Source organism: Fukomys damarensis, unplaced genomic scaffold (assembly GCF_012274545.1).
Source record: "Fukomys damarensis isolate Sample0158 unplaced genomic scaffold, DMR_v1.0_HiC HiC_scaffold_25, whole genome shotgun sequence".
NCBI lineage: Eukaryota > Metazoa > Chordata > Mammalia > Rodentia > Bathyergidae > Fukomys > Fukomys damarensis.
Window position 1 is genome coordinate 36796795 of NW_022900937.1, and position 25881 is coordinate 36822675.

At 55.0% G+C, this 25881-nt stretch overlaps 2 protein-coding genes and 1 long non-coding RNA gene across 6 annotated transcripts in view; 2 read left to right on the forward strand and 1 right to left on the reverse strand.

Moving 5' to 3' along the window:
- Tpo (thyroid peroxidase) overlaps positions 1–12102 on the forward strand; it is a 25687-nt gene extending 13585 nt beyond the window's left edge. The window contains exons 9-18 of the mRNA XM_019207295.1: positions 9–29; positions 280–538; positions 1383–1553; positions 2896–3133; positions 3733–3941; positions 4658–4828; positions 6311–6442; positions 6868–6967; positions 11491–11617; positions 12064–12102. Of these exons, the coding sequence (XP_019062840.1) occupies positions 9–29; positions 280–538; positions 1383–1553; positions 2896–3133; positions 3733–3941; positions 4658–4828; positions 6311–6442; positions 6868–6967; positions 11491–11617; positions 12064–12102 (1467 nt within the window). The remainder of the gene's footprint in view (positions 1–8; positions 30–279; positions 539–1382; positions 1554–2895; positions 3134–3732; positions 3942–4657; positions 4829–6310; positions 6443–6867; positions 6968–11490; positions 11618–12063) is intronic.
- A 2780-nt stretch (positions 12103–14882) lies between these two features.
- Positions 14883–16385, reverse strand: LOC104861306. Its single transcript, XR_779971.3, has 3 exons — positions 16321–16385; positions 15829–16040; positions 14883–15044 (listed from the first exon to the last, which is right to left on the reverse strand). It is a non-coding gene; the product is annotated as an uncharacterized LOC104861306 (long non-coding RNA).
- A 66-nt stretch (positions 16386–16451) lies between these two features.
- On the forward strand, positions 16452–21286 carry Tmem18 (transmembrane protein 18). 4 transcript variants are annotated; one of them, XM_010622676.3, is made up of 5 exons: positions 16452–16596; positions 17509–17629; positions 19633–19687; positions 20239–20332; positions 20416–21284. In XM_010622676.3, exons 1-5 carry the CDS (start codon positions 16468–16470, stop codon positions 20509–20511), a joined length of 495 nt encoding a protein of 164 aa, XP_010620978.1. In that variant the 5' UTR covers positions 16452–16467; the 3' UTR covers positions 20512–21284. The 4 variants fall into 4 exon arrangements, with proteins under 4 accessions (XP_010620978.1, XP_010620977.1, XP_010620976.1 ...); XM_010622675.2 differs by having other exon boundaries at positions 16513–17442; positions 20416–21286; XM_010622674.3 differs by having other exon boundaries at positions 16513–17629; positions 20416–21286.
- The last annotated feature ends 4595 nt before the right edge of the window (positions 21287–25881 follow it).

The window sequence follows — 25881 nt, forward strand, 5'->3', positions numbered from 1 at the left end:
CGCGCAAGGTGGTGGGCGCCCTGCACCAGGTGAGGGCGGGACGGCGCCGAGCGGCTCCCCGGTGCCACTGTGCACACAGTGGGTCCCCGGGAATGTGTGGGCGAGATCGTGTTGGGCACCTGAGGGACTGGGTCCTCGCCAGAACCGTCCTCCTCCTGCACTGCTCTGGCGCTGACAAGAAGCCAGGGGCTGTCACGAGGGCGGGGTCCTCCCTGTCTGCCGGTCTAGACCTGCCTCATGTCCTAGGCTGGCCCTGAACCTCCCGCTTCCGCTCTACAGATCATCACCCTGAGGGACTACGTCCCCAGGATCCTGGGTCCTGACGCCTTCCGCCGGTATGTAGGCCCCTACGAAGGCTACGACCCCGCTGTGAACCCCACGGTATCCAATATCTTCTCCACCGCTGCCTTCCGCTTCGGCCACGCCACCATTCATCCCCTGGCCAGGCGGCTGGATGTGGCCTTCAAGGACCACCCGGACCTGCCCCCGCTGCGGCTGGGCGATGCCTTCTTCAACCCCTGGAGGCTCATCGGGGAAGGTGGGTCCCAGCCTGCAGCCTACTCAGCCACCTGGCTCAGTGTCACTGCCTCTGTGGCTCTTGGCTGATCCCTTCCAAATGATCAGTGTTTGTTGGGGAAAATGTGTTCAAAGCATCTTAAAAGATGAGCTGCTCATCAGTTCCCCTGTTGTGGGAACTCGGGATAGATGGAGAAGATGCAGGGACTCTCCGCGAGGGTTTCAAGACACTGGAGTGGAGACCCCTTTTTCTGGTAGTGCATGGCATTGGATTCCAGGCTCCCTTCACCACTGAGCTCTGCCCTGCTGTCTGGCCAGGAGTCACCATGGGCCTTAGGGTGCCCACGACTCAGGTATCCTTGGTGGCAGAAAACATTTTAATTGCCTGGCTAGATGCTGGAGGGTTAGTCCCATCTTTTCTTTCTGTTCCTTTCCCCCATGTTCTTTCTGGCTGTCTGGAATATTCAAAATTGGTCACTTCTCTTCTGGGGCTTCTGTGAGGAGGCCCTGGGCCTTCCTGGGTGGTGGAGTGGGTCCCTGGATCCCCGACAGCTCCCAGGTACCACACTCCTCTTTCTCACTGTTCTGGGCAGCAGAGTCCAGTGAATGGCCATACAGTCTCTGCTTTGAATCTAAGGAAAGACTTTGGGGATGAGGGCAAGTCTCTGGGGCCCCTGGGAGCCTGCAGGGCTGTCCCTAGCACCCAGCACAGTCAGCTCCAGCTCAATGCTAACCCACAGCCCGGGCACGTACAGCGACTCGTGAACTTGCACTCAGGGGTCTTTTGAAAACAAAGGGACTGCGTGGTTCAGAAATTGCCAGTTCCTTTGAGGGCAGCAGGGACTCCGCCGTGTGACCTTGTCCAGGTGGCGTGGACCCCCTCCTGCGGGGCCTTCTCGCCAGGCCGGCTAAGCTGCAGGTGCCTGAGCAGCTGATGAATGAGGAGCTCACCGAGAGGCTCTTCGTGCTGTCCACCCCTGGCTCCTTAGACCTGGCATCACTCAACCTGCAGAGGGGCCGGGACCATGGCCTGCCAGGTGAGTGGCTCCTTCCGACCACTTCTCCCCAGTGCAGGTGATAGTGGCTAGAAGCCTGTTCTCTGGGAGACAGCCGTGAGCAGTCAGGCTGTTTCCTTCACCCAGGAGGCGTCTTCCAGCCACTCCAGAAAGAGTTGGCCCCAGAGGGTACTGAGCCCCCAGGCAGAAGGAGCCTGGGCATTCAGGAGCCAGAGCTGGGGTGAGGCGGGATGGGAACCTAGGGGACCAGATCTTGGCAAGTTTGTGCCAGGTGTCCCAGGAAGTTCCTTGGAAGAGTGGATGCCCATCTCCTCTCCTCCTTCCCCAGCCCACCGCCCTAGGCCCCTGGGGCCAGTGGAGAATGTGTCAAGCCTCAGAGCTGCCCCTGACCACAGCCAGTGTGGTCACTGTCTGTGCCACCTAGGCCTGCAGAACCCTGTGCCCTGCCTGTGTCCTGCCCTTCCTGTTCTGTGTCCCTTGAGGCCTCCTCTTCCCTCAGCTCCCATGGCCTTCCCTGAGCCCTGCCCCTGGCCTCACCTGCTGGGCTCCTATGGAGGTCAGCTGCTGGTCCTCAGAGCACTTCCAGCATGCCCACAGCGTGCCCACAGCACACCCGGGCCCACGAAAGAGGAGGCAGGGTCTTATAAGACCTGCAGAGGGTAGGATGAGGAGAAGGAAGGGCAGGTGGGCTACAGGGAGAGCTACGCAGGGGGACCTGGGGAGAGCAGGAGGAAGGGATGGAGGGACAGAAGGATGGGGAGATGGAGGGTCCAGGAGGGGAAGCTGTACAGGCTGGGGCCATGGGTAGCTCCCAGAAGGGTGCCAGATGGCATGGCCAGCAGCCCAGCAGAGCTGGAGCCTGGGCAGAGGACGTGGGAGGGAGTAGCTTGGGTGCTGGGTCCATGGGCAGAGGAAGCACAGTGAGAGGAGCCAGGCACTAGGCCGCAGTAGGACTTCTCTGGCCCTGGCCAGAAGGGAAAATGTGCAAGGTCTTCAGTGCATGGGGTGATCAGGCAGGTCAGGGAGATGTACGCGTGCCTGTGCCCATTTCCCTGTGCATGTGTGTATGGGGGGGGGCACGAACCAGTGTTCCCTGTGTGTCCAGGGCTGCTGAGGAGCAGACTGTGGCAGGAAAGCCGGCTCTGCAGCTCCGTGGAGCCCAGTAACAACATGACACCTGCCCGGGCTGGGCCTCAGCACAGACTCTCCCAGAGAGCCCAAGTTGCACTGGACAGGTCCTCTGTGCTGCAGGGATAGAGACAGGGCTGTGACCCGGTCCCTGTGCCACAGGGAAGGTGAGGCAGGTGCTGTGGGGCCCCTGGGTCTGTGCTGTAGCTCAGTGCCTCCTGCTGCTCCTGTGTAGGGTACAATGCATGGAGAGAGCTCTGCGGGCTGCCTCAACTGCAGACCCCGGCCGACCTGCATGGGGCTGTTGCCAATAGGAGCGTGGCGGACAGGATCCTGGCCCTCTACAAGCATGCAGACAACATCGACGTGTGGCTGGGTGGCCTGGCTGAGGACTTCCTGCCGGGGGCCCGGACCGGCCCCTTGTTTGCCTGTATCATCGGGAGGCAGATGAAGGCACTGAGGGACGGGGACAGGTGGGGACCAGGGCGGCCTCTTGCACATGCAGGGCCGGCGCACTCCACTCTGGCGGGAGTGGGGGGCAGCAAGTCTGGGTCCAAACGCTGACTCCACTGTTGGAGACTTGGGGCCTGGGCAAGTCGCCTCTCAGCTTTCACATCTGGCAGCCGAATGGTGTGGTTACAAAAGGAAAGGCGTGCAAAGTCTCCTAAGAGTCTGAAAGCAAACTATTGCTGATTTCCCATATTTCTGACTACATGAGCAGGCATCTCATGAAATCACATTGCCTCATGGGTGACTGATCATCCTCCTAGCCCGTGCCTGGGATTTGTGTAGAGCAAGTGCTGTCACATCCCAAAGGAATTTATTCCCAAGCAGTGGGGGAAGGAAACTCGATACAACAAAGGTGACTCAGGGCTCATGGGCCTCAGGTCAGGAGCTTGGGGCCCTGGCTCAGCGGCTGGTGGGAGACGTCGTTTCCCTGGAGGTGGGGGCTGCAGGCGGCTCTCAGACCTGTTCCGGGTGCAGCCCCACCTGACCAGACTCCTGTGTCGTTGCACTTGTTCTAGAAGCGGCTTGAGCCAGGCCTGTCCACTCACCTGTGCCTCCTCTGCAGGTTTTGGTGGGAGAACAGCCGGGTCTTCACAGAGGCTCAGCGGCAGGAGCTGGAAAAGCACTCCCTGTCTCGGGTTGTCTGCGACAACTCTGGCCTCACCCATGTGCCCAGGGACGCCTTCCGTGTCGGGCGGTTCCCCCAGGACTTTGAGTCCTGTGAACGCATCCCCGGCCTGGACCTGGAAGCTTGGAGGGAGACCTTCCTGCAAGGTGAGCTGGGACCCTGGATTGCATGTTGTGGCACCAACTGGGTCGGAGAAAGCAGGCCAGGCTCATGCCTGAGCTTCTGAAGAATCACTGTGGCCCAGCCTTGCCCTCCATCCCCCCAACCTCGACAGGAAAGCTGAGAGCCAGGGCTCTCGTGGTGGCCCTAGGCCTTGTCCACACTCAGGCTCTGAGCACTGTGCTGTCTCTGCACCCGGTTGTCCAGGGCCGGCAGGTGTATGTGGTCTGCCTAGTCCTGGGGACAGCACTTGAGATCACACCTTCGGAGGAGCAAAGATGGTGAATAGCATTTGGCCACATGCGGGATCCTCAGGGCAAGCTCTGTAAAGCCAAGGTCCTGACTGTGGCTTCATGTGCACCTGCTCGTGGTGAAGACTTCGTCAGCCCACGTGCCTCCACCCACACAGAGAGCTTGCTCTCTGATGTGTGACACATGCAAGCCTGTGCTCTGCACAGGAGCTCAGGAACTAGGCAGTGATGCCTTCTCCTGAGGCTAGAGCCCCTTTGTTGAAATAAATACTCACACATAGGGACACACATGGATACACACACCCTTCCAGCACTTCCAGCCTAGATGAGAAACAGTGAGCAGACCCCCTCCTGACAGCTGCCTCTCTGCGCACAGCAACTCTGGGGGCTGGGTGCCAGCCCTGCTGGTGTTGGGCTGTAGCTGACTGTGTTTTGACTTCACTGTTGTGTAGATGACAGGTGCAGCTTACCAGACAAAGTGGAGGATGGGGACTTCATGCACTGCGAGGACGCCGGAAAGCATGTGCTGGTGTATTCCTGTCACCATGGATACCAGCTTCACGGGCAGGAGCAGGTCACTTGCACCCCAGATGGGTGGGATGCCCCGCCGCCCATCTGCAAAGGTCAGTGAGGTTCAACTCCCATTTATGAACTAAAATCCACGCAGGTGAGAATTTAATAGGAAAACCCAGCAAACAGATTGTGTCTCACCTGAGCTCTTATGCCACGGATTCTGGCAGATGAAGGCTGCAGTCTGTGGCCTTTCCCAGTAGTTATCACTGGAGGTGACACACAGAGGACAGCAGACAGCCGCTGTGTGTCTGTTTGTATCTGAAAGATAGGCATCAGCGAGGTGCGCTGAGAGCAGCAGGGACATCTGCGCAGATGTTTCTGGGGAGATCTGGACCCGCAGCCTGCTCTTTCTGGAAACCTTGATTCTTGCCCAACACACAGTGCCTCCCTGTGTGCGGGTCAGACGGGAACCTGTGGGCACCGCCAGCCCAGCCTAGCTCCTCCTCTTCTGCCAGAGCAGTGTCACCCAGCCAGGGTGGACCAGTCACCTGTGCCCAGCGTGGCCCATGGCGAGGAGACTGGAGTGCCAGGCCCCGCCGCAGGCTCCCATGAATGAGTGGGTCACAGAGAGCAAGCGCTGTGGCCGACTGACCCATGATAGGTGCATCCACACCTCACCTGTCACGCTAGGCGGTTACTGATTGTAGCACAGTCCTTGATGGCCCTGACCCAGAGCCCCGAGTCCTTTAGATGAGGACGCAGAGGCCCAGTGGCTGCGTGAAGATGGGCTTGAAGGACATGTGCGGGAATGGGAAGGTGGCAGCGAGCTCTGATGTGGGGAGGGCTGAGGGATCGTCCAAACCTTGGGGGCGGCGCCCTCCTGTCCACGCCTGGATTTCTGACTTCGGCATCTAGACCAGAGGGAATGAGTACCTTTTCTAAGCCATTGGTTTGCTGCGATCTGTCACAGCCAACCTGGGCTATGTAGTGCATTTAAAGCTAACCTGAACTATACACAAGACCCTGCCCCCCCCAAAAAAAAGATATTTCCTACTTAAACATTTCAGTAAGAAATATGCCAACAATGAAAACCTGTGATGCAGAGTTAAGTGCATTATCAACCTTTTTTACACTGCTAAAGTAGACCCATAGAAACATACAGCTCAGCCCACTGTTAGCCTCAGGAGTGCACAGCACCCCACGTAGTGTGGATGGAAGTGGATCCATCAACCTGATATAATTAAACCAGTGCTGGCTGCCAGGGCTTATGCTCTTGAAGGCTGGAAAAGTGAAGGACTTTGGTTCTCTGATCAGGACCAGCTCGGAGCTGCTTTCTGAGAGATGGAGGAGGCCGGGTGGATGGGTCAGCATGGCAGGCGGGCGGGATGGTGTCCCCAACCTTGGGGAGCCGGTGGGGCCCGGAGCAGCGCCTCCAGGTGTCCAGGTTCTGGATTCCATGTCCGTGGGTTCCCCTCTCCGTGGGGAGCCACAGCAGCCACACAGCTGGAAGCAGGGTCCCCGGAGGGCTCTGCAGGGCCAGGCACGTGGCTCTCCCTTCCCCGGCTGACCATCTGCTGTCTCTGTCTCTGCAGATGTGGATGAGTGTGCAGACCTGGTGCTCCCACCCTGCCATGCCTCTGCTCGCTGCAGGAACACCAGGGGCGGCTTCCAGTGCCTGTGCACCGACCCCTACGTGCTGGCCGAGGATGCCAGGACCTGCGTAGGTGGGCACTTCCTCCTACTCTGCTGGCAGTTTCTGGAAAGCAGCTGCCAGCCAGGTCCCAAGGGGGAGGCCACAGCACTCTCTGGACTGGGACAGGGCAGGGCTGCTGACCGCTGTCTGCCATCTGTGTTTGCCCCGTGGTCCTGGGTGCTCAGCGCTGCCCTCAGGACAATGGCCTGGCCCAACTTCCTGACCCAGAGTCTTCTTGAGGTCCAGGTGCCCGGGCTGAGTTTTGTGCAGGGTGCTCTGTGCCCTGCCTGGCTGGGACCAGAAGGTCTTTCCTGTCCCTGACCCACAGCTGTGAGGCCCTGCTGTCCACTGAGCTCAGGCTGGACCTTGGGGTCGCATGACTTTCCATGAGGAGGGATGATGCTCCCTCCTCGTGGGGCTACCAGGCTGCCCCTCACTCGTCTCCTCCTGTGCCAGACTCTGGCAGGCTTCCGCGGGCATCCTGGGTCTCCCTTGCACTGGGGGCGCTGCTGATCGGCATCTTGGTGGGCGTCACCTGGACGGTGATCTGCAGGTGGTGAGTGCCTCTTCCTCAACGGCTTCTTAGACTCGGGCAGGCTCCTCTCCCCTGGGCACGGCTGGCGGTGCAGGTGCTCCCTGTTCTGAAGCCAGTCACCCGCTTCCCAGACACCATGGTCTCAGAGCTCTTCTGCCGGGCACAGTGGTGCTTCTGGCAGTGATAGGGGAAGGATGGCTCACAAGCCTGGGCGTGTGGGGCTCTGGGCTTGCAGGAGATGCCCTCTGCCAGGACAGAAGCCTCTCATCTCAGGAAGGCTTTATGGGCGGGGAAGGCCCTGGACATGGCAGCTCTCCGGCAGGATGAGGTTGGGTTTTTGTTGGAAGTGGTGCTGCAGCTTAAAGTCTCCACAGCCAGTCCTGGGATTCCGTCACCCACACGTGCTCTGCAGAAGGAACCTGGCTGGGTCCCCAGGTGTGCTCTCTCCCTGGCTGTGGGAAGAGCCTCCACTTACCCACTGTCTGTTGCCTCTCTCCACACAACTTTGAAGAACTGAGCTTTTTGAACACCATTATTTTCCTGATAGACAGTGCTTCCTTTTGGGGGACTAAATTAAGACAAACACTGGCATAAAGTCTAAGAAGCCATGGCTTCCCCCATCTGGACCAGAAGGAGGAAGAGTAAGGAGGAAGTAGTCTCCTACCAGGCCTAGTAGCCCACACCTGTCATCCTGGTGCTTGGGAGGCTGAGGCAGGAGCATCCCTGTGAGATTGAAGCCAAACTGGGCTATGTAGTGCATTTAAGGCCAACCTGAACTATACACGAGACACTGTCTAAGAAAAAGAAAAAAAGATATTTCCGGTTCTTAAACATTTCAGTAAGAAATATGCCAACACTGAAACCTGTCATGCAGAGTTAAGTGCATTATCAACCTTTTTTACACTGCTAAAATAGACCCAATTCTCAACACTTTGTTTCATTAAAATTTCCCCCAAGCTGAATTATTTCATGTGCAACTTCTGTACTTGATATTTTAGTGCTTGCTTCTGTTTGTTTTTTTATCGGTCCATGTTTGCAGTTTATGGTGTTTCTGTTCCCTGTGAGGAGCTGGTGCGTGTGACGAACACATCCTAATTCCTTGTCCACTCTTTCCCTCCCCTCCTCTTCTCTCCCTTCATCTCTTGATCCCCTTCCCATTTGAGAAAGATCCATCTCCTACTTCCTATTATCTTTTTTTTTTCTTCTTTGCTCTTTATTTCTACGTTGGTTTTCTCATGTAAGAGAAACCATGTGACACTTGAGCTTGTGTGTCTGACTTATATCACTTAACATTATGGTCTCCAGGTGCATCCCTTCCTTGCAAATGACTCCAGTTGATCCTTCTTTGTGGTAGTATAGTACTCCCTTGCCAGTAACCACCAGTTTCTTTATCCACTCATCTGTTGATGACAGCCCCTCCCAAGGTGTAGCGATTGTGTCTTGGGGCTATAAACACAGATGTGCATTGGTCCCTGTGGCACGCTGTCTCCAACTCGTTTGGGGAGATACCTAGTAGGAGATTGGCTGGGTTGAGTGGTGTTTCTAGATTCAGTTTTTTGCGGAGTCTCTGTACTGATTTCCACAGTGGTTGTACTAGTTTACATTTAACGAGCTGGTTTTTCCATTCGTGGCCATGTCCATTTTAGGAGTTAGACCATGGGCTACAGTCTGTGCCTCTGTTTCTTCCATTTCAGATTTCCTAGGTCAACACCTCAGCCTGAATGCATCAGGACCTGTTCATTGACTATTAATTAGCAGAAAATGGGACTCTGTGCAATTCCCATCCTCATTAATTTGCTCTGGTTTTTCTTGTTACACTGACACTAATTTTTCTCTATCATCTTCAGTTTTGGGGCCCCTGAAATGTGATTGTTTTGTCATTCTGTGTGTGCAGTAAACTGCACTATGCCTTTCCAATATTCTCAGTTGTATTTTGTATCAATTAGTCCTACTGGTGATGTGCATTATAAACTCCAAAGGCAATGGGTACTTTCCACGACGTGTGACTAATGCATGAGAACCCGAGGGGCTTCTGCAGGTGCCCCAGGCAGCCCTGTGTCCCGACACAGCGAGCCCACAGTGTACACGTTAGCTTCCCCTACGCAGAGTCCAGGCTGCTCAGTGCTTTGACCTGGACCTTGTGGTCAGGGGCCTCAGCTGTGTGCAGGGTTGGGCCTTGGTCCTGCTTTCACCGACAACACCTCTGCCAGGCAGCCCGCAGTGTACCTCCCCAGGGAGAATAGGTAGGGCGCAGGGAGAACAGGATTTTCGACCCTGGAAGACGCTCACACGCTGTCATGCATTGTTTACAGACAGCATTGATGGGCACGCTGAAGAAGAAAGAGTGCAAAGAGAGCAAGCTCGCCATCGTGACGCTCTCTCAAGGAAAGTTCTTGGTGTTTCATTCCCTGAAACTTGGAGTCTGTGTTCTTCCTTTCATCAGATCAGGCCATGTTTGTGGAGTGTAGTTGTCCTTCCTTTTTAGACATGTTTTTCGAAGGCCTTGGTGTCTCTCTGTTTGGTGGTGTCTTTGGAAAAGCCAAGTCAGGCATACTTGGTGACACAGCCTTAGCTTCACAGGTGACTGGAGCGGAGCGGAGGGCTGAATCACGGGATGCTGGGTCCCGCTGGGCGTCCGGCAGGACAACCTCTCCCCGTGTGCTGTGCAGGGCTCAGATTTGTCTCCTCAACCAAGCTGTGTGTTTCCACTGCACTGTGAGTTGCAGGGAGAAAGCTGGGGCAGACGCCTCTGTAAGGTCAGAGCAGCAGGCTTTCCCTCTCTGCCCTTTTCCTGGCTCCTGCTGGCCACGCCCCCTCCCTGAGCCCCAGCCCCATGAATAAAGCAGTTGTGGCTACGGTGCGGGGCTGCTTTAGGGATGACAGGTAATGCACTGGACAGAAAGCATTTCCTGTACACCTCGTAGACAGCAATCGCCCAGAAGGCGCGTGTTGGCTGCCTCTGCTAACAAGAAAGCTCATTTTCGCCGAAAACCATGACACCACAGTACGGACGACCCCCGTGCTAAGGAAAACTCATCTCCTTTTAACTCTGGAAACAGATCAGTGGACCAAAGAAATAACACAGAAGCAGTGAGGCGCCCAATAGCATCGCGACATGCCACACGGAAATGGCCAGTGTGGGACGTCTGTCAGCGAGTATGGTGCAAAAGCAATCTGCCCGAAAACACGTTTCTGCACGATCGCGGCTTACCAGAATTGGGCTGGTTTACACATGCAGTTTATCTATCTAGGTCTCTGTAGCAAATCTGTAGGACTTAAAAAACCCCTACCCCCTGCATTTTAAAGGCTAAAGTAAGTATTCAACAGTAAATGTTTTGATCTCAAAAAAGTATTAAGTTATTTCCTAGTAACCCTTGTTGAAGCCAGCTGTTGGGTCAGGCAGCACCTCTGCAAATACGTGAATGGAGCAGAGTTAGCGTCATGACTAGACTGTGGAATTACATGTCAAGTTTATAATGAAGTAAATTTGTGCAACCTGGTGGTGCCCATTGGGCCAAGCTGATGATGCTGCTAAAAGATGCTGCACTGGACTTGGATGCCCTGGGGGAGATTTTTGACTTTCGTGGGTTCATTGAGATGAGTATATGCATCAGCCATCATAAATGAAATTAAAAACTTAAGCAAATAGAAAGATCTTAGATCTCGATAAGCAATAAGAATGTGACAGTCTGCCACTAGCAATGTGAAGGTGCCACTTCGTCATTAAACACGCAGTGCATGTCGGGGCTGAGAGGCTTTAATGCAACGTTTAATGTAATCTCAGCCCTGCACTGGGGTCAGCACTTCGTGCTCCTTGGAGATCAAAGACAACCACACAGCACCCATCCTCAGATATGACTGAAGCGTGAGATTAACAATCACAGCCACCTCTAGGGAGGGCAGTAACTGCGGTGTTCAGAGCAGGGAGGCCTGCTGAGGTCCTGGCAGCCTCTGCTGGGAAAACGGAGCTGGCCCTGCACACTGCAGGTGTCCTGTGACCTCCTCCTCCTGGGAACGCGATCCCAGACACAGTTCCCACGGGGAGAAGTGTCACAGGTCCAGGAGGGCTGAGAATGCAGAGACGACCCCTGGAGGTGGTGACAGATGTGTCCACCCCCAGGCTCATGCCTGGGAGAGCTGCAGGTGAGGTCGGTGCTGCCACACAGCACCGCAGCAGAGGTTGGTGAGCACAGTTTGGCAAAATTCTCTCTGCAGAAGAAATAGATGAGAAGAGAGTAAGGAGCCAGCTTGCAGCTTGAGATTCGGGCTTGAGTTGACGCGTGCGTGTCTTCAATAAGTAAAGGAACTAGGGCAGCACCATCACAGGCTGCCACCTCCTCAGGCTGCTGGGGCCCTGGCCCCCACTGACCCGCAGGCACCATGGGTCGCAAGGGAGGGAATCTGAGGGAGGCCTTGGAGGGAGAGATGCCCCCAGCCCATGAGCGGCTTCCGGGATCTGCCCAGGAGGAAGCACCCGTTCCTGGTTGCAGCGGGGACCAGCCGTGGGCTCCTCCAGCTCACCCACAGGATGCCCTCACCCACAGGATGCACTGCACCGCAGAGTCCAAACAGCCAGCCACCGAGGGAGGTGCGAAGAGCCCTGCCCCGCTGGGATGCAGAGCGCGTCCGGACGTGGGGACCTCGCTGCAGAGCGCTCAGCACCCAGAGAAGGTGGGCTCCCCTGCATTTTGGTTAGGTGGCAACATGCAAAGCCATTTCTCGGGAAGCTTTAAGGTGCCCCTAAAAATGCCCAGCTGTTCTTGCAGCCGCACACAGGTGCTGCTGTGTGGTTCTACGCCTTCCTTCTGTCCAGTTCCTCTGGGACAAATTGTATTTAAAAGGGAATGATAATTTGTCACAACTCAACCCCATGTTAGAAATTCAGACAAGTGAGAATTGCTAAGTCAGACAAAATGTGATGAAAACAACTCATTTCTCCAAACCAGTTACAAAATCAGCTGCTTGCCCAGGGCTGGGGTGGGAAAGGAAGGAGAAGGAGCCAGGCCCTGCAGCCCCTCAGGACACAGCCCGGTGACCTGGCTTCTCCCACCAGGCCGCCACTGAAGCTGATTGGAGCTGGGGTGGAGGCCCTGGGCTCACTCCCTTCTCTCCTGCAGGGACCGGCCTGTGGGTCGCAGATCCCTCTCTGCATGTAGGAGCCAGCCCTCTCGGCCTTGTCAAGGGTGTGAATGCATGGCCTGCCTGCCTGTGCCTGAAACTTCCTCACTGGCAAGATGGCAGAGCGCAGCACATCCCATCCAGAGCGCCTGAGGCAGTGACACATCTCAGGTGACTCTGGCCTGTGTGATGCCTGAGCCCCTTGGAAGTGAAGTTGGACACTGCTGGTGTTGTCCCCAAATTCATGGCATGGGCAGAGGGACGGGAGGTGACACATATGGCTGAGGCTTCTGATTAGGTCCAGGGCCACAGGCCCCAGACAATGTAAAACAATTTCTCTGTCAAACGTTCCCATGACACTGTTCTGAATGCAGGCACCTGCTTGCTCTAGAGCACGTGTGAATAAACGCCAAGTCCTCATGGCTGTCTTGCCCTTTTTTATAAACATTACCAGAGGTGTTCCTCCAGCGAGATTGTACTTAAAATGTATTTACAGCCAGGCTCAGTGGTGCACACTGTAATCCCAGCATTGGGAGAGGCTGAGGCAGGAAGATCACAAGTCGGAGTCCAGAAATGTAATGACTTAGCAAGACGCTGTCTCCAACTAAAATTCTTTAAAATGGACTGGGGTTGTGGCAGTACTTGGTCAGCTCCTGGGGGCCCTGGTTCCTGTGTGTGGCACACTTGCCTTCCAGGCAGTTAAGCAGGACCTATGAGCCATCTTACTAGAGTTCCAGTCCACATGTGGTGAACTCAAGAGGCTGAGGCAGGAGGATCGATGTGAGTTTGAGACCTGCCTGGACCACACTGTGAGTTCAAAGCCAGTGTGGGGTACATAGTAAGACCCTGTCTTAAACAAACAAACAAAAACCAGAAGAGTCCCAGAATACCCAAGTATCATGCTCTCAGTGACAATCCCTGATGTGGTCATACAGGTGACACTGTCTTTCCAGTCCTCCAGTCCTGCAGCTCCTGCAGGCAGATGCTTGGGGTGCTGGGGTTCAGATGTGGGTTGAGTGTGTCTCTGTGGATCCCCAGGTGAAAGGGGAAGTGGGGGGACAGTCACGAGAATCATTTAGGTCATAGGGCACAACCCCATTTTGGACCTGGAGGCTTCTGAGGAGCGAGAGACACCTGGAGACAGAGATACATTCACATGCTGCCCTGTCACCACATGAGGGCTGGGGCCAGCTCTGCCAGCAGGCGGCCAGACACAGCCCTTGACCAGAGCTGCCAGCCAAAATAAACCTTGTTAAAATGAGTGCCCAGTCTTGAGAGTTTCACGACAGTAATGAAAACGTGGGGTACGATGAGAGACTTTGCCAGCCCACTGATCCTGGCTGTGTGACAGGGTCAGGACAACTCCGCTGAGACCTGGGCTCATTTGGGGAAGTTGGTGACTCCACCCCAGCCTGAGTTGCTCGGCTCTGTTACTTCTGCTGTCCCTTCCTGGCCGTCACCGGACGATAGTGTGGTGTGAGATGAGCAACAGAGCCCACCCACCTCCACGTTACTGTGTGCAGCCTTGACCAGGGAGGAGAGGCGCCAGCCTACATCTTTTTTAGATCAAAGTCCAGAAGACCAGGGGGAGCCGCTGTGCCTCAGGAAGCGACGCTGCTTGCTGCGCCCAGGAGCCGAGATGCTGAGGTTGCCTTTGCCTGTGGCTGGCAGCTGCTCCCTTCTGTCATCAGCGACCCTGGACAAAATGAGGCCTCGCCACCTCCTGGCCACAGTGTGTGTCTACTGCACACCTCCCACTGAACACACGGACTTGAGCTATCTATCTCACCAGGGATGTGATTTGTAGTTTGTCCTTTTCTAGTGTCCCAGCCAATGCCAGCATCGATGGTCCGACAGCACCACCCTCTGGGAGCCTCGGGAACTGCCCCGCCTTTCTGTGGGAAGAACCTGCGGCTCTGTTAGATTTACGGCACACACAAGTCTTATTTTACCTGATTTTTCTTTGTGTTTTGCTTGGAGCTAAATATGGCCATTTCCTCACTCGGCTGCAGCATGAAGAGCCTGGACCCTTTTGGGTACCGAGCTTGGAATAAATAAGCTGCAAGCCACTTGTGCCCTCTGGTTTTCCTAGGCCACTGACCCCATGGGCCAAGAGCCCCCACCTTCCTTTACTCCTTGATCCCTACCTTGCTGGGCACAGAAATGACCAGAACACCAGTGTCTGCCACGCCCCATACAGGCAGATCCACCTTCTTGCCCTTTCATGGCTCATACCAGCGTCCACTTGATTGAGTGAAAACACCCCACGTGTCACTGGTGGATGAGGGGTGGATGGGTGGGCCAACGACCTCATGACCTCCACTTGCAGCTCTCACCCTCAGGGACCACCTGCTGCAGGGACTGCTGTGGGAGGAGGTGATCTCAGACACCTGTGAAAAGGGGACAGAATTGTCCCAGGTGAATTTAAAGGGACAGAACATCCAATGTTGCAACCCTGGAATTGTAATATGTGAACTTTCATTTTTGGTCTTCTGTTGTATATGGAATCTGCCCTGATTTATTAGTTTGGTTTGGTCATCCCTCACAACTTTAGCCTGGCCATTTTCTCCTATTTCTAGCAGGCGTCAATTATCTGTCACTGACATGTCAATCATTTGTCCCTGACTTCTACCAGAGATGTGTACCTGCTCCAGGTAAATGTTTTCCTCACTGCAGCAGGCTGGAATTTGAACTAAGTAGCAAACTGAATTTAGACCAATCAACAAGCTTGGATCCACAGGTTTAACTTTAGACCAATCAGCAAATATGAAGTTGGACCAATCACAGAACTTCTGCTGGTATATAAGCAGCATTCCTCTTCCACCCGTCAGTTTACAAGAGTTCTAGTGCATACCCTAGTTATGCAGATTAGATACAGACCTGCTCTGTGCACCAGTGACTACCAGAGAGCAGTGTCAATTAGCAGCATCCAGTGACAATTAGCAGCAACTGGCGATGAGTAGCGACCTTTGATGGGAATCTGTGGAGACCAGCAGAAGCTGCTAAAATACTCTGGATAGTTGCCAAGGGGCAGCCTGCCCGCTCAGTGTGATTCAGAACCCCAGAGCTGTAGCACTAAGAATCCAAGGTTGTGGGCACTTGGACCTCTGAGCTGTGATGCCAGGGCCAACATGCCCTAGAGCCAAAACACCAAGGGCTGAAGGCCTTGCAGAATCCCAGCCTGAGTTCTATCAACAGTCCAGGGATGTGTGTGGGCACTCAGCCCTATGCAGTCACGCTGAGCGGGAGCGGATGCTCCAAGCCCTACAACTGCAATGCAAAAGGCTGCGGGCCTTAGAGGCCCAGAACTGTAACTCTGAGGGCTGAGCACTCAGAGCCCCGAGCTCTAATGCTGGGGACCAAGAGCTGCGCCCTCGCTGTGTAACACTCTAAAGGCTGTGCGGTATCTCGGAGGCCAGAGATTCAATACCGAAGGCCGATGACACTGGGCTCCCAGCTGTAACACAAAGGTCTGAGCGCACTTGGAGCCTCAAGCAGTAATGCTGAAGGCAGAGAACTCTCCAAACCTGCAGGCTATACCTTTAAAGGCTGAGAACACCGGGAGCCTCGGGCATCACAGCACCCCTCCAAGCCCTCAAACTGTAGCACAAAGCCTACAGGGAGAGGCTCCCTGATGAGGCGCAGTCCTGTCTAGCACAACTGTATAACCCTGGGCAGGCAGAGGCACCTGCAGTGCAGTTAAGGCCCGGAGCTGTCAGCGTATCAGCTTTGCTGACTGCTGTTTTCATCCAGATAGAACCTACAAATATTGTGCTGGCCGAGTCCCGTCGTGCAGGCCATCATGGTGCCCCCTGTTCGAGTCCGCAAGGCGGCTCAGCCACACAGGCCAGGGTTCTGCACGTGAAGGTCAGGGCAGTCTTGCTTTCTTCATTTCTCATCCCTTTCCTTGGGTAAGAATGGGAACAGGTCACAAGTGGGCGCAAAGCCCGGTGAGGTGACGCAGGACCTTGGAGCCCTGCAATTAAAAATGGCTACAATTTATTAAAACCAATACTTTCCAGAGCAAAACAAACATGGAAAGATTTGGACAGAAAACAAAAAGGCCGTCTTCCGAGAGAGGGAAGGAGGGCCGGGTCCGGTGTACCGGTGTGAGTCGCCCTCGCTGCGAGCTGCGCTGGCAGCTCCGGAACAGAAACGGCGGGAATGCAGAATTGAGATTCCCAAAAGCATACATAGTTCCCGCCGGCCCGTGGAGTCCCCCAGCCTGGATCATCTGCCACGTCCCGCTCAATTACCGGGCAAATTCGGAGAAGAAACCCAGCCTCGGCTTCATCTCAGCTTCTCACAAACTAACGCGAGACTTGATTTTAAAAAGGGAGAAGGCGAATTATCGCGAGAAGACCCAAAGCTGCCAATCTGTTCGCCTCTACTGATCTCGCGAGATGAGACCTAGCGCAAGCTGCGCGGGGCGGAAGAGCTCAGCGGCGGTTGGGAGGATTGACCTCCGGGACATCATGCCTTCCGCGTTCTCTGTCAACTCCTTCCCCGTCAGCATCCCCGCGGTGATCACGGTAACTCGCGGCCGCTGGAGGGAGAACCACGGGTTCTCTGCCCCGTATCGTAGACCGCTGCTGGACGTGGGGGCCGGGGTCTGTGCGGACGTGGGCGGGGCTACGACCGAGAGGCGGGGTCTGCGCGGACGTGGGCGGGGTTATGGCCGAGAGGCGGGGGCTGGCCGGCTGACCGGGCTGTCCTGCTTTACTGGAGGGGGCAGGGATGGTCGCAGCTGTGTCTTTCGGTGTTCCGGTGCACAGGAGGCGGGGGCCGCCCCCTGGCTGAGAGTCCTGGGCACTCAAAGTTCCTGAAGGGCCCCAAGGCCCCAGCTGTGGGCAGGATTTAACTCTCGTGGGAGGTGGTTCTGGGAAGGAAGGACTGAGCAGCCTGGGTGAAGCTGAGCCTCCCGTGGGAGGATCTGGGTCTGGAGTGTCTCTAGTGCCCGCTATGAAGCTCCAGACGGGAGACCTGGCCTACACCACTGCTTGGAGGGCTGCGCACTTCGGAAGGCAGGAAAATCAAGTCCTGCAGATTAGGAGGTCCAGGATCCGCGCTAAGGAACAGCACGGGGTCCAAGTTTAACCTGGGGAGTAACAAAGTGCATCACGTTGCACAAGTGCATCGACTTGACCTAACTTCCTGTCATTTAGAGCGTAGTAATCCCTTAGACTTCACCCAGATTAGAGACATAGTTCTATTCAACCATAAGGGGTGAGTTGATGTTCTGTGTGCTCAAACTTCAGAATCGTTACAAACTTGTGCATGGACATTCAGTGGAGGGAATTATTTCCTCCCCTTCTCCTTTTCCTGCCCCACATTTCTGGCCAACCTCGCTGTGTTCTTTGAGTGCCTTGTTCTTGCAGGTAAGTGAGGGTCCACAGCCTCCCACCGCCCCATGGGAATGGGTGCCTAACAGTTTGTCCTCACAGCAGACAGACTGGACCGAGCCGTGGCTCCTGGGGCTGGCTGTCTTCCACTTGCTCTGCCTGCTGCTCACTTGCTTCTCATCCCAGAGGTACAGACTACAGATCAGTCTCTTCCTGAGCCTCGGTGAGTGCAACAGCATGGGACCCCTGCACCGTGATGGTCAGGTGACTGTGTCCTGTGTGTGTGTGTCTTCAGGATACGAAAATGTTTTCACAGCCCCTCCCGCCTCTGCCATCAGGTGTCCTGTGGATAAACTGTAATGTCAGGATATCAAATTTGAAAGAGATGAATTGAATGCCTCCTCTGTGCTGGGGCTGGTGCTGAACACCAGTTCTGTGAGGAAGTCTTTGGCCTTGAGAAATACTGTCTTTTACACTGACGTTTTCCTGCTTGAGCTCAGTTCTGTACTGCCTCCTATAGAAAGAAGAATGAAAAGTAGGATGGAAGGGTCTGTGCAGAAAATCAGATATTACCCTGGTCACTTTAAAGATAAGGGCTACAGGAGTTCAGAGAAAGGGTGGAGCTTCATGCTGTGACTGAGAAAGTTTGCATGGAAAAAAAAAAGCCATAGTGTAGGGTGAAAGACTGGACAAAATGTCAGTAAGAAAAGAAAAGGAAAAGCTGACTGGCCAGGGCATGAGGTCAGGAAGGCTCTACTCCAGGTGAGGGTCGCGGGGCAGAGCCCAGAGGAGGGGTCGGTACAGGCGGGCAGCTTGGTCAGAGCGCAGAGAAATCACAGCCTGAGAAGCCAGACATTACAGGTGTGCTGCTGGATGACGAGAGGTTGCCTCCCAGATGATCATGAAGGCAGTGAAAAGAGCGATGTTTGGTAATAAAAACACCAGTTAATTTCAGACAGACTTTGCTGGCTGTGCAGTCTAAGAAATGTGAACAGGGTGTTCCTTAGGAAGACTGGAGTGCAGTTGAGTGTGTGCGTCGCAGAAACCATGCTGGGCAGACGAGGGTGGCTGGACTCGCTACATCCCCTCCTCCTGTGAGAGTCCATACCGTCCTGTCCTAAAGGCCACAGGGGGTCAGTGGTGAGCAGAATGGGCTCTGCGAGCACTGAGCCATCACGGAGCTAAGTACCTTGGAGAAGGTCGTGGCCCCCTTGGGTGAGCTGAAGCAGTGAGCAGTTCCACACACGTAAATCTGTGTGCATTTGTGATTTCTGAGAGGTGGCTGTGGTTGCCATGGAAAAAATAGGCCCGATTCTGCACGTTGTCCTTGTATTGTGACTTGTTAAATTCTCAAACATCGGAAAGGTTGGGTGTCAAGTGCCTGATTCACAAGGGAGACAGGCCAGGCCCGCAGCCCTCACCCAGTGGGTCCTTCCCACGGCTCCACAGTGCTCATCAGTGTGCCGTGGCCTCTCCTCACCTTCCTCAGGATCTGCTGGTCCAGCCTTGCTGGCTCCGCTGTGCAGGGTGGTCAGGAGACTGCTGGGGTTGGTACAGCAGGTTTATATGTTTTGACTTAACTGACCAGTTAATACTAGAAAGTTGAACACCAGGCTTTTACATTTGCTGATGCCTTCTCTTCAGTTGTATGTAGCAGGGGTAGTGATTTCTGCTGCCTGTGAAGTTGGCCTCGCGTTTGACATGGCTGGAGGTTTGGCATGTGCCCTGCAGCCTAGGAGGACCCTGGTCCTCAGGGAGACCTGTCAGGGTCAAGCAGACCACACAGCCCTCTGCCAGCAGTCCCGGCAGGGCCACATTGCCTGGCCTCGACCCTGCCCTGTGCTTCTCCCACGCAGTGATTTCCTGCCAGTGAACGAGGACAGTGGTACCAGCCCCTCAGCTCGGCCTGCTGTGTGGCTTCCCGTGGGCCGACCTGTGGTTGTCACGGGCCCGGGCCACAGGGAGAAGGTGCCTGCATACAGCAGCCTTGCGTGGGTCTGACTGAGACCCCCGGATGTGTTCTGCCTGCTTTCTATTAAATGGGCATTTTTATACCTTCACAGGTTTATAAATTTCATGTTTCAGCTAAAATGGAAATAATACCTTGTGAAGCTCTTGGTGTTCTATCATTGTTCATTTTCTATTGTGAAGAATGGATGAGTTTATTCTGTAAGAATTAATGACTTGCCCTCTGACCTCTAACATGCCATCTCCGTCTTCTCTCAGCAGCCTTAGTCTACTGTGCTGAGTACATCAATGAAGTGGCTGCCATGAACTGGAGGTAACCTTAGCCTCCTGCCCCCAGCCCCTCTCCTATCAGCCACAGCCCCTCTCGAGACAGTGTGGCCCCCCCGGTGCTGACTCTGCCTCACTTGTGACAACATGTGGGGTGTGATGGACCAGCACACAAGTCCTGGAGCTCCTCCTCCCCTTGGAGGGGAGGCTGCAGCTGGCTGGCCCTGTTGTCCACTGCAGAGCCCAGAGCTTGTGACGCACACGGCAGGTTCCCAGTGTTGCTGGCTGTTATTCGTGTTCCCTGCAGACAGCCCTGCCTGCCACTGCCACCCTGCCATCCAGCCAGCCAGGTCCTTTAACCTGTGGTGTTTAGCCTGGGTGCTTCCTCTAGAGAGTAACACTGCACGGAAGCCTGGTGCTGCCTTTCCTGCATGACTGCCGAGTGCAGGGTGGCTGTGACCCCCACCTTCCATGAGGGGCATTGCTCACGTGGGCAGCGTGCGCACCTCGGTGTCCCTGATACTGGCTGTTCCGCCATCCTCTGGTGCTGGAGGGTGCTGTTAGGCCAAAGAATTTTTCGTCTTTCTCTTAAAACAGGTTGTTTTCCAAATACCAGTACTTCGATTCCAGGGGGATGTTCATTTCCATCATGTTCTCTGCACCACTGTTGCTCAACGCTGTGATCATTGTGGTGCGTGCTGTGGCTGGTGTTTGCGGGTTTGTTTCTTTGCTGCATATCTTAGTTCTTACATGTCTCAAAATGATCGTTTCTAGATTATGTGGGTGCGCAAGACTTTGAACCTGATGACTGAGCTGAAGAAGGCTCAAGAGATGAGAAAAGAGAGGAGGAGGAGGAGGAAGGAGGAGTGATGCGCAGCAGGTGCTCTGGACCCTGCACCGTCCCCCTCCTCGTGGTGGCTTCCAGTGCCGAAGTGTGCATGGCCCGGTCCGAGCTGCATCTGGGTTGCACAGTGGTCTTTGACTTTGATGCCTGCTGGGATAGAGCGCACACTGCAGTTGTTCCTTAAACCCAGCGCTGCACCTTCTCTGGTCCTTGGTTCTGGTCCTCTTGGAGGAGCCCTGCACACCCCGCTTCTGGAGTGGATCGTGTCGTTTATGCAGCCCACACTGGTGATAGGGCCCCCTTAAGACTGACTTGGGAAACCGCGGCTCCCTCCTAGTGTGACTTGAGGTCTGCAGCAGGCTCTCCCCCGCAGGCAGTTTCTCTCCAGGGGACTTGTGGCGGGGTGCTTGATGCTTGCACCTGGAGGAGAGGCCCTGGTGCACTGTAGCAACTCTCTTCGTATTTTGTCCCCATGTTAGGAAAAGTCCTGCAAGCCAGAGTTACCAACAGACGGACTCGTAATTCAGGTAATGTGTGTGGTGTGATGCTACTTAAAGAGCTTTGCAGTGTGTGGGCTGGGGCCTGGCACACGCAGGACCCTGGGTTCCGTCCCCAGTACCACATGCACACACTTGCACAGTTTGCGGGGTGTGACCTGTCCTGTGTTCATTCTGTACAGTGAAAGTCTCAAAGATGATCTTCTGATCTAATAACATTAGCACATGTTTTACCGTATATTGATATTTTGTGTAATCCAAGTCTGTGGTACCCTGTTCATTGCTTTTCAATAAAATTCATCTTTGTTGACATGTAGCTTTCTCTCCACTGTATATCTGTAGCTCATCTCACCATGGCACCCATCCTCGCTACGGTGGTGGGCTCCTCCTCCTCTCACTAAGCAGTGTATAAACCTGAGTGGCTAACCCACTGTGAAAACTGAGGTGGCCGGGAAAAGTTGCCATGTTCCCTCCCTTCCCATGACATTTCTGTGGACAGAAAAGACATTGAGAGGTTTGGAGTGACACGAATTATGGAAAGCAAGAAGCAGGTGCCGCTCAGCCTGCCAGTACTGGGCAGGGATATCTGCGACAGTCAGGCAGCAGTCCGGGAGAGGATCCCCATCCACACCAGCCAGGGAGAGGTGCACAGGGGTCTTGTAGGGGCCAGCATTGGCTCCAGGAACCCTTAGCACTGGGCTTGGTGGTGCCATGGTGGTGGCTTGGTCACAAACCAGGGATGCCTGGCTGGTTGTTCATTCTTGCAGCAGGTGAGTGAAGGCGACACACCTCCCACTGCAGTCTGGTGGGGAGCAGCTGCAGAAGGTAAGTAAATCTCATGGATAATCTTCCCTTGTATGCTGGGAGTGATGCCATGCTGATACAAAATGATAGACTTTCGTACAACTACAGGTAACATCTAGGGTGCTTCAAATCCCCAGCCGGTTATTCAGGACACCCAGTGAAAAGTAAAGGCTATGTAAACAGCTGTCCCATCAGAAAGGAAATACTGACGGCAAATGTCTGTGGTCAGTATGGACACGTTTTCCCCAAATGTTTTTCTCCAGGCTTGGTTGGGTGTGAGCCTGTGGGTGGGAGAAGGCTGTGGAGACAGAGTGCCCGACCTGTAAGATGGTAGGGCCTTTTCAGGTAGGCCTTGGCGCAGGTTCCTGGGTGAGTTCCTTGAGGAGGAGGGTTCTGCCTTGGGGCAGCAGGGGAACCAGCCCCATGGGCCACAGCCTAGAGGAAGGATGCAGACCCACTGGCTGTGAAGGGCAACACAGGCAGTGAGGGCCTGGCCCCCTGCTGGAGTGGTTGGGCAGGGCCAGTGCTGGCCTGTGAGCCAGGACACCACAGTGAAGGCCAGGTCTGCTGCTGCCTCGGTGGGGCTCCTGACGTCCTGGAGTATGGAGAGGACACGGGGCCTCCGTGTCCTTTCAGCACAGAACGTGAGGCAGACTTAGGACTGCAGGCCAAGAGGAACCCCAGCTCCATGTTTGGGGGGAGGAGAAGGACTACGGAGGGCTGGAATCCTCTCTCACAAGGGCCCATGTAGGCTGCAAGTCAAGTTGCACGTGCAGTCAGCTGTGTTGCGTGATGAGAGCAACGGGCTTGGAGGAAGAATCCTATTCACTAGTTTATGGCCGCTGTCCCCAGGCGTCATGGGATCGGGAGTTCATGAGAGGGCAGCTCAGAGCCAAGGCCCTGTCCTGCTGGACCCCAGGCTCCTCCCACTGCACCGCCTCCGCCCCCCAGCACAGTGAGGTGTCTGATTCTCATTTGTAACGTCCCCTCTACTCCCTGGAGAGACGGTTTTCCTTCTTGCCGGCAGGCATTCCCAGAGATATGCTCAGAATTGTCGCGAGAAAGCCAAGTCCCTGTCCTTGGGAGCCCGTGGGAGCCCGGGTCTGCTCCGGGGAGTGTCTGGCTTCGCAGAGCTCGGCTTTGCCCCCTTGCTGTCCAAGCTTGCTAGAAATTCCACATTGGATCTTGACCTGTTCCTGAATTTCACTCTTCCCTTGAGAAAAGATGTACACGCTGCTCCCCGCACTGTCTAGTAAGATCCCGTGGGCTTGCGCATGTCAGGAGTCCCCAGACTGTGCACATGAGCCGCTCCTGCTCGGCCAGCAGTGCGCGCTCACGTCAGCGTCCCACAGGAGTCTCTCTGCTCCCTTTCCAGTTGGAGGAGGAGAGGCGTGAAGGAGACTCCGGCGAGATGAGGGCAGCCCCTTGTGCCATGGTTCTGTGTCTTGATGGATTCTGGTCCAGGCTCCAGAAGGCCCGGTGAGCTCCCGCCTTCTGGTTGCGCTTCGAACTGCGGGTGTTTGGAGAACGCTCACCTGCGCCTCCAGGGGGCGCTAAAGCGCCGTACCACACACATGATGGAGGCAGGGTATGAGTTTGGCTGCTTAAATTTTGCGACTTACTCAGAAGTCTAGTGTCTTGGATCTAGGAATATCGTGGGGAGTTAGAATGGATCTAGAGCAACCCTGCTACTGTTTGCTTCGTTCCTTTGAACTAGGTCCTCCCTCCTTCCTTCCCTCCCCCTTCGCTCTCTCCCTTCCATCCTCCTCTCCTTTGTTTCCCTTCCTGCCCTCCTTGTCTTCATCGCTTGTCGTTTTCTTCTTCCTTCCTCTGTCTCTCTCTCTTCCTTCTTTCCCTTCCTTCTTTCTCTTCTTCTCCCCCACCCCTTTTTTTGCCCCTCCTTCCTTTCTGGGCTTTCTCAGTAGAGCAGAAACTGTCAAAACCAGGACCAGCACCCTGCACGTGTGTGACACGCTTAGAGTGGGGAGGACACTGACCCTTTCTCACCGGATGAGTCTGAGCCGAGGGCCAGAAAGGCCAGCAGGGACAGGGTCTGGGACAACAGGGAAGCTGCTGGAAGGATGGGAATGAGGGTAGAGAAGAGTAGGTGGGGAGAGGCCCAGCAGGGCTTGGGCTATCTGCAGTCTGACCACAGGGGCACCACCCTCTGAGTTCAGCGTGGGGACCCCAGGGACAATGAGATAGAACAGCAGAAATAGACCATCCCCAGACTAAGCTGACTCCAGCATGGGTGACCTTTGGCCTGATGGAAGGAGGGAGCCATGAAAGGAAGGAAGGGAGGGAGCGTGGGAGGAAGGGGGCTCAGGCAACCTAACTGGAGGACCAGGTTACACAGGTTTCTTCTAACCCTGCTACACACAATGAGCGTTTTTGTTACTACACTTGATGTTTCGGTTGCCCTCCTGCTGCAGTTCACTTTCTGGAAATGTCATTTTCAGTCCCTCAGGGTGTCTGATGTGAAGAGTGAAGGAAGATGATGGATGGAACCTCCTTGTGGATGGAACAAGGGCTGCAGGGCTGAGAGGGACGTGGGTCAGCTCTGCTGTTCTGTCGGGAGCGGGAGCTGGAGCTGGTCTGACCCCAAGTTTTGATTTAGGAGAAAATGAAGAGGAATTCAGGAGGACAAATCAGCCCACAGAGAGTGTAAGTCACTGCCATACAAATGAAAGAAACAGGTCTGCTGCAGGGACGGCCCAGGCTGAGCCATCCCTGTGCAGAGGAAATGCAGGCTTCTCAGTGGTGGTGAGGAGCTGATTCATGACCGGAGCTAAAGGGAAAGGCATGGACTGGTTGGACTTTTCCCAAGATCCAGTTAAAACAATAATAAATAAATACACGAAACAGGCAACAGCTGGCTCACTGGTTGTCACAGCAGCTGTACCAGGAAATGATGGTGGAGAAAAATTCAGCGCCCATGTGAATTGAAAGGTGGGCAATGGGACCTGCAGCTGCACCAGAGGTGACACGTGTGCGGAGGGCGACGGGAGGCGTGAAGTCGCCAGCACCCTCGGCCAGCACTTCTGTGGTTCGAGGCGACTCCCATGGTCCTCCTTCCTCAGGGGCCTGGTGGGCCTTGCAGACCATGTGCCAGGGTCACCCAGGTCTGCTGTCTTACTGGAGCTTGGGACAGACAGCCACGACCCCGGGTGGGCGGGAAGAGTGGTGGCCTATGGTGCTCAGCCTTCGGTACAGACAGCGCAGTGCGGACACAGCTATCCAGGCCTTATCAGGGTCCTCCATTCTGAAGCCACTTGCACTTCTGCCCCACAGCTCCGTGTCCCTCCCCTAAATGTGCATGTCCCAAGAAGTCCCAGCTTATGCCTTCCGGGCTGTGTTCCTGCCTGAGGACTCCAGCTCTCCCTGCCATTGGGGACCCTTTACACGGTTGCACCTGTCACTCCTCACCTGTCTGGGACCTCTAGGAACCAGTGTGGTAGGGTGACAAGCCCCTGGGTGCAGTAAGCCGTTACCCTTTGTAGCATGGCGTGTTTCAACAGATTCATCAGGAGAGCCTGGTTAGACCACGGAAGCAAGATGTTTGCAGAAAGTAAGAAATTGTTCCCGAGGGAAGACCTGTTATTAAAGAAACTGCCAGGGTCTGCTTGTGCTTAGCCGACCTCGGATCGCTCACTCTGGGGTCACACAGTTGGCAGTACAGCATCAGCTCCCACTACTTCTGCCCCAGCGGACACTGACTGGCATCATGGCGACCCTGCCTGGGTCATGGCCGGGCTTCTGCTGAAACCCTGACCCTTTGCTGGAGCTTATACGGCCCCAGTGGGTGAGTAAAATGGGCTACAGTCTTGGTGTCTGTCTTTATGTTGTACCTGTCTTTCTCCTCCTTTGCCCCATGCTCAGAGTCGCCCCAGCTCTGCACATAGCCACATGACTCACAGAGATGCCTGTCCAAGGCTACACTCCTGGACTAACCTGGCACATTGCCTGTTGGAGCTGCTCCATGTTTCCTTTTTCCTCCTCTCTTCCTGCTTTTCTGTGGTTCTTCAGCAAACACTAAAGCCCAGGCGCCTGACTCCCTCAGCCCTGTCACAGGGCTTGGACCCATAAAGCCTGGGT